At 38.2% G+C, this 7982-nt stretch overlaps 1 protein-coding gene across 1 annotated transcript; it reads right to left on the bottom strand.

Annotated features, from left to right (window-relative positions):
- Window positions 1-2705: 2705 nt before the first annotated feature.
- Window positions 2706-3416, bottom strand: LOC130867836 (cell division control protein 42 homolog). Its single transcript, XM_057760038.1, has one exon. It carries the CDS (start codon window positions 3350-3352, stop codon window positions 2891-2893), a length of 462 nt encoding a protein of 153 aa, XP_057616021.1. The 5' UTR covers window positions 3353-3416; the 3' UTR covers window positions 2706-2890.
- Between the last annotated feature and the right edge of the window lie 4566 nt (window positions 3417-7982).

Consider the following 7982-nt stretch of genomic DNA (forward strand, 5'->3'; position numbering starts at 1 on the left):
AAGTACTTACTGAGTTGTTAATATTAGTAATTTCTGGGAGTAGAGTAGGGATAAGTAGTGAATATTTTGCTGTGATGACCTGAGTTCTAATTCTTATTCCAGGACCCACAGGGTGGAAGGAAAAAACCTACTCCCACAAGTTGCCCTCAGGCCTATACACTGGCCTATATACTACACCAAGAGTCTGTAGTACCCATGCACCTACCCCATGCCTATACACAAATAAAAGTAATTTTTAAAAATTTGAATGAATTATTCAATAAAGTTTTACATTTTCCCTTATTTTACCTGTTTTATTACCAAATGACTATCACTTATTCGAGTATATGCCCAGCCCTTTGCAGAGAAAACAGCTCAAAAAATAACAGAATACAAAAAGAAATACTTTCCAAGGATCCATACAATTCCAAAGCATGGATTCTTGTCCCATAGGAATAAATGACTTTGTTTTGCATTGACAAAAATTTGATGATTTTATTGGACCCTCTTTTGATTGATAAGATATTTGACTCTGGTTAATATGATTTAAAATTCATAGTCAAATAACCCGAGGCATTATTGGCAATTGATGATTTCTGGGAGATGGGGAGAGTCAGCTTTCTTTTCCAGGGATGTAGTTCCTGAGAGGGCTAGAGCTGTACATGCTCTAGTAGATGATCCTACAACCTAAGTGAATTCATGCTCTAAATGAATTCAGTGTTTTTAAAAAGAGAGTTGGGAAGGAGTAGTGTGGAAGAGATAGAGCAGTACTTGGAAGGAAGGAAATAAAATGTGGATTTTGTCAAAACACATTTTATGTATATCTGAGATTCTCAAACAATAAAAAGTTCAAAAATTCATATTCTAAAATTACAGTTTTTGCACCAACCTGATGTCATATGTATTAATAATCTATGTGGTAAAATTGGCTACTGTGATTAAATATATGATATATGAGGCATAATGGCAATATCAATCTTATATAAATTTAAGTCATTAACATCTCATAGTTTAATTCATGACAGTGCCTAGCAAGAACATTTTCATCTTGGGAAGCCCCTGAAGGCAACTCTTCACCAAGGTAGACTATAGATACTAAAGTCCTCTGGGCTCTCCTGTCTCTCCCAGAAATGTTAGAACTTGAACACCATTGCAGTTTGGTATTGTGGTGGAAGCCATGCTGTAACCTCCCCCACCAGAGTTTTGCAAAGGAAGCTCCTCATGACAAGAACTTTGAAGATCCCCCTCCTCCACTCAACAAGAATCTATGGATTCTGCAGATCCTGCACAGCTCCTAGGGAGGACATTGCTTCAAGCTCTCCAAGATTTTGCTGTTCACCTTTATGGTAACTTATAGTTTCCTTTTGTCAGTCATGATTGAAGGAACAACGTCCCTCAGATAAGTTGTAATTTTCCTAAGATTTCTCCAGGGGGAATTAAGTCCTCTTTGAAGTTTATTAATGATTCAGGCATGATAATGAACCCTTTTTTTTCTTTGATCATAGAAGCCAGTTCCCCTGCCTCTGCAGCCATCCTTAGTAGGCAGGAGAAAGTCACTAATGTTAATGATTCTTTCTTACTCAACTGTTCTAGAGAAGAGAACTTTTTGGGAACTTAGGAGATACTTAAGAGAGGACAGTAAAAACTTATAGGAACATATAAGGAAAAGATAAAGGTCATGTAGGACAGACATCTCTCCAGTGATAGGGAAAGAAAGGTTAGACATTTTTCCATTGCCAAAATACCATCAAAGAAATCTAAATCTCTCAGTTCCCTTTGAAGTAAAATGCAAGTAGAAACTGTCAGGAAGAACAGAAACTTGGTCTCAACAGTTACGAGTTAGGTATTTACCATTACCATTCTGGAAATGTATAAAAAAGAACTGCTATCCATATAAAAATGATATGTAGACTATTTATAAATTATTAGACTTATACCTGGAAAATATTATTCTATGTATGGTATCATACATATTAGACTTATACCTGGAAAATATTATTCTATGTATGGTATCATACCCTCTTAGTATACATATACCCTTTAGGTAGAGGTGCTAATTTAGGAAATAACAATGAAACAGTACAAGAATTCTCATCTGTCATGCCTGGACTCCAGTGAGTATATTCTGGGAACTCTTTTGTTTGGTGTTCAGAACTGACTGGTATGTGCCTGTTACGCACACTAACGTTTTTTAATTTGCACAATTTTTTCATTTTAATTAAAATCTAATTACGTCACTCCCTACTTTTATTTTTCCCCCAAGCCCCTCCATATCTTCCCACTTCCTCTCAAATTGATGACCTGTTTATCTGATTATTCTTCTTTTATATATATGCATAGTTACACAAATAAAACTTGCTTAATTCATTTAGTGTTGCTTGCGTATGATTTTAGGAATGACCATTTGATATTGCATAACCAATTAGGTATCTCATCCTTGGGAAAGACTTTTTCCAACAGTTATTAATTGCCTGTAATACTCTGTGTATGGAAGGGGACCCGATGATATTTTCTCCTTTCATGTTAGCATGTCTATTTGTATTGTCATCATTCATATCTTCTTTATGTAGTCTTATTGCTGAGGTACCATGGGTGTAGCTTTTCTGTCATTTATTTCTAGGAGCTACAATATTATGGTAGAATTATTATTTTTTGGTAAATATATTTTTAATTAATTAATTTATTTATTATTTTTTTTGCAGAAACGAATTTTAATTTTTAATATTTAGTTTGATTTAAACATTGCTTTTAGTATGATGGCAACACCAGCTGTGCAGAAAGGGCTCTGGAGAGGCGTTCATAGCAGCACACACCTGCGGCTCTTCTTCGGTTCTGGAGGCTCCAGGGCAGCCAATATTGCTTTATCATTCACATTCTTTAGGCCTTTCTGTGTGAGGGCAGAGCATTCCACTTACTTGACAGCCTTCAGATCCCGGGCCAGCTTTACAGCAGTCTCTGGAGTGATAGGCTTCTGTTTGCTCTTGGCAAGTTTCTCAATAGTAGAGGGATCATCTCTGAGATCAATTTGGGTCCCAACAAGCAAGAAAGGAGTCTTTGGACAGTGGTGAGTTATCTCAGGCACCCACTTTTCTTTCACATTTTCAAATGAGGATGGAGAAACCACTGAAAAACATACTAGAAAAACGTCTGTTTGTAGGTAACTCAGCGGTCGTAATCTGTCATAATCCTCTTGCCCTGCAGTATCAAAAAGTCCAAAAGTATATGGCTCTCCACCAATCATAACTGTAACTGCATAGTTGTTGAAAACAGTTGGTACGTATTCTGATGAAAATTTGTTCGTTGTATAGGATATCAGGAGACATGTTTTACCAACAGCACCATCACCGACAACAACACACTTAATTGTCTGCATTGCGGAAATAGTTTTGTATCCACTTTTAATATTTCAAATTAGATGTTGACCTCAGCTTCTCCGTTGGGGCCCTAATTAATTTATTTATTTATTAAAGATTTCTGCCTCCTCTCCGTAACAGCCTCCCATTTCCCTCCCCCTCCCCAAACCGAGTTCCCTTCCCTCCTCAGCCCTAAGAGCAATCAGGGTTCCCTGCCCTGTGGGAAGTCCAAGGACCACCCACCTCCATCCCGGTCTAGTACGGTGAGCATCCAAACTGCCTAGGCTCCCACAAAGCCAGTAGGTACAGTAGGATCAAAACCCAGTGCCATTGTTCTTGAGTTCTCAGTAGTCCTCATTGTCCGCTATGTTCAGCAAGTCCGGTTTTATCCCATGCTCTTTCAGACCCAGGCCAGCTGGCCTTGGTGAGTTCCCAATAGAATATCCCCATTGTCTCAGTGTGTACATGCACCCCTTGCGGTCCTGAGTTCTGTGCTCGTGCTCTCTCTCCTTCTGCTCCTGATTTGGACCTTGAGATTTCAGTCCGGTGATCCAATGTGGGTCTCTGTCTCTGTCTCCTTTCATCACCTGATGAAGGTTGATATTCAGGAGGATGCCTATATGTTTTTCTTTGGGTTCACCTTCTTATTTAGCTTCTCTAGGATCACGATTATAGGCTCAATATCCTTTATTTATGGCTAGAAACCAAATATGAGTGAGTACATCCCATGTTCCTCTTTTTGGGTCTGGCTTACTTCACTCAGGATAGTGTTTTCTATTTCCGTTCATTTGCATGCAAAATTCAAGAAGTCATTGTTTTTACTGCTGAGTAGTACTCTAATATGTATATATTCCATACTTTCTTCATCCGTTCTTCCATTGAAGGGCATCTAGATTGTTTCCAGGTTCTGGCTATTACAAACAATGCTGCTATGAACATAGTTGAGCATATACTTTTGTTGTATGATAGGTCATCTCTTTCTTGGGTATATTCCAAAGAGTAGTATTGCTGGGTCCAGGGGTAGGTTGATCCTGAATTTCCTGAGAAACCATCACACTGCTTTCCAAAGTGGTTGCACAAGTTTGCATTCCCACCAGCAATGGATGAGTGTACCCCTTTCTCCACAACCTCTCCAGCAAAGGCTATCATTGGTGTTTTTTATTTTAGGCATTCTGACCGGTGTAAGATGGTATCTTAAAGTTGTCTTGATTTGCATTTCCCTGATTGCTAAGGAAGTTGAGCATGACCTTAAGTGTATTTTGGCCATTTGAACTTTTTCTGTTGAGAATTCTGTTTAGCTCAGTGCCCCATTTTATAATTGGGTTGATTAGCCTTTTATGATCTAGTTTCTTGAGTTCTTTATATATTTTGGAGATCAGACATTTGTCAGTTGCGGGGTTGGTGAAGATCTTCTCCCAGTCAGTGGGTTGCCTTTTTGCCTTAGTGACAGTGTCTTTTGCTTTACAGAAGCTTCTCAGTCTCAGGAGGTCCCATTTATTCAATGATGCCCTCAATGTCTGTGCTGCTGGGGTTATACGTAGAAAGTGGTCTCCTGTGCCCATGTGTTGTAGAGTACTTCCCACTTTCTCCTCTATCAGGTTCAGTGTGTTCAGACTCATATTGAGGTCTTTAATCCATTTGGACTTGAGTTTTGTGCATGGTGATAGATATGGATCTATTTTCATTCTTCTACAGATTGACATCCAGTTTTGCCAGCACAATTTGTTGAAGATGCTCTCTTTTTTCCATTGTATACTTTTAGCTCCTTTATCAAAAATCAGGTGTTCATAGGTTTGTGGGTTAAAGCTAGGGTCTTCTATTCGATTCCATTGGCCGACTTCTCTGTTTTTACGCCAATACCATGCTGTTTTCAATACTGTAGCTCTGTAATAGAGATTGAAGTCAGGGATGGTAATGCCTCCAGACAATCCTTTATAGTATAAGATTGTTTTGGCTATCCTAGGTTTTTTGTTTTTCCATATAAAGTTGATTATTGTCTTCTCCAGGTCTGTGAAGAATTTTGATGGGATTTTGATGGGGATTGCATTGAATCTATAGATTGCTTTTGGTAGAATTGCCATTTTTACTATGTTGATCCTCCCAATCCAAGAGCAAGGGAGATCCTTCAATTTTCTGGTGTCCTCTTCAATTTCTTTCTTCAAAGACTTAAAGTTCTTGTCAAATAGATCTTTCACTTCCTTGGTCAGAGTTACACAAGATATTTTATGCTATTTGTGGCTATCGTGAAAGGTGATGCTTCTCTGATTTCCCTCTCTGCTTCCTTATCCTTAGTGTATAGGAAGGCAACTGATTTTTTTGGAGTTGATCTTGTATCCTGCCACATTACTAAGGGTGTTTATCAGCTGTAGGAGTTCTTTGGTAGAGTTTTTGGGGTCGCTTATGTATACTATCATATCATCTGCAAATAACGAAACCTCAACTTCTTCCTTTCCAATACGAATCCCCTTGATCCCCTTATGTTGTCTTATTGCTATTGCTAGAACTTCAAGAACTATATTGAAGGGGTATGGAGAGAGTGGACATCCTTTTCGTGTTCCTGATTTTAGTGGGATGGCTTTGAGTTTTTCTCCGTTTAATTTGATGTTAGCTGTCAGCTTGCTGTAAATAGCTTTTATTATATTTAGGTATGACCCTTGTATCCCTAATCTCTCCAAGACCTTTATCATAAAGGGATGTTGAATTTTGTCGAATGCTTTTTCAACATCTAATGAAATGATCATATGGTTTTTTTCTTTCAGTTTATTTATATGGTGGATTACATTGATAGATTTGCATATGTTCAAGCAGCCCTGCATCTCTGGGATGAAACCTACTTGATCATAATGGATAATTTTTCTAATGTGTTCTTGGATTCGGTTTGCCAGTATTTTATTGAGAATTTTTGTGTCGATGTCCATGAGAGAGATAGGCCTGTAATTCTCTTTCTTAGTTGGTTCTTTGTGTGGTTTTGGTATCAGGGTAACTGTAGCTTCATAAAAGGAATTTGGCAATGACTCTTTGGTTTCTATATTGTGAAATACATTAAGGAGTATAGGTACTAGCTCTTCTTGGAAGTTCTGGTAGAATTCTGCATTGAAACCGTCTGGTCCTGGGCTTTTTTTGGAAGGTAGATTTTTGATAATAGTTTCTAATTCTTCACGAATAACAGGTCTATTTAGATCATTCACCTGGTCTTGGTTTAGCTTTGGTATATGGTACTTATCTAAAAAAAAATGTCCATTTCTTTTGCATTTTCCAGTTTTGTGGCATACAGTGTTTTGTACTAAGATCTAATGATTCTCTGAATTTCCTCTGTGTCTGTGGTTATGTCCCCCTTTTCATTTCTGATCTTATTTATTTGTGTGTTCTCTCTCTGTTGTTTAATTAGTTTGGATAGGGGTTTGTCGATCTTGTTAATTCTCTCCAAGAACCAACTTTTAGTTTCATTGATTCTTTGGACTGTTTTCTGTGTTTCTATTTTGTTGATTTCTGCCCTCAGTTTGATTATTTCCAGTCTTCTACTCCTCCTGGGTGTGTCTGCTTCTTTTTTTTTCTAGAGCTCTCAGGTGTGCTGTTAAGTCCCCAATTTATGCTTTCTCCGTTTTCTTTCTTTTTTTTTTTTTTCGGTACCAGGAGAGCCATCATTGGGGTGAGTTTCTCCGTTTTCTTTAAGTGGGCACTCAGTGCTATGAACTTTCCTCTTAGCACTGCTTTCATCGTGTCCCATAGGTTTGAGTATGTTGTCTCTTTATTTTCATTAAATTCAAGGAAGACTTTAATTTCTTTCTTAATTTCTTCCTTGACCCAGGTGTGGTTCAGTCATTGACTGTTCAGTTTCCATGAGTTTTTCGGCTTTCTGGGGGTAGCATTGTTGTTGCCTTCTAACTTTAATCCATGGTGATCTGATAAGACACAGGTAGACACAGATTTTTTTTTTTTGGTATCTGTGGAGGTTACCTTTATTTCCGAGTATGTGGTCAATTTTCGAGAAGGTTCCATGAGCTGCAGAGAAGAAGGTGTATTCTTTCCTATTTGGGTGGAGTGTTCTATAGATGTCTGTTAAGTCCATTTGATTCATTACCCCCAACAATTCTCTTAATTCTCTATTAGGTTTCTGTCTGATTTACCTGTCCATTGGTGAGAGAGGTGTGTTGAAGTCTCCTACTACTAGTGTGTGTGGTTTGATGTCTGTCTTGAGTTCTAGTAATATTTCTTTTACATAAGTGGGTGCTTTTATATTAGGGGCATAGATATTCAGGATTGAGACTTCATCCTGCTGAATTGTTCCTGTTATGAGTATAAAGTGTCCCTCTCGATCTCTTCTGATTGATTTTAGTTTGAAGTCAATTTTGTTAGAAATTAGTATGGCCGCACCTGCTTTTTTCTTTGACCATTTGCTTGAAAAACCTTTTCCCAACCCTTTGCTCTGAGTAGATGCCCGTCTTTGTGGTTGAGATGTGTTTCTTTCTTTTTTTTTCTCTTTCTATTGAGATAAGAATAGTATTTTTTTATTCTTTTTTAATTAAAATTTCCACCTTCTCCCCGTTTCCCATTTCCCTCCCCTCCTCCCAAATATTGCCCCCTCCCCCCAGTCCCCTCCCCCTATTCCCACTCCTCTTCTCCTCCCCCCACACCATTCCCCCTCCCTCT

This window comes from Chionomys nivalis, chromosome X (genome assembly GCF_950005125.1).
Source record: "Chionomys nivalis chromosome X, mChiNiv1.1, whole genome shotgun sequence".
NCBI classification, from domain to species: Eukaryota; Metazoa; Chordata; class Mammalia; order Rodentia; family Cricetidae; genus Chionomys; species Chionomys nivalis.

Excerpts from the sequence above, each read along its gene's own strand:
- LOC130867836 (XM_057760038.1), bottom strand. The coding sequence starts at position 3,352 with ATGCAGACAATTAAGTGTGTTGTTGTCGGTGATGGTGCTGTTGGTAAA.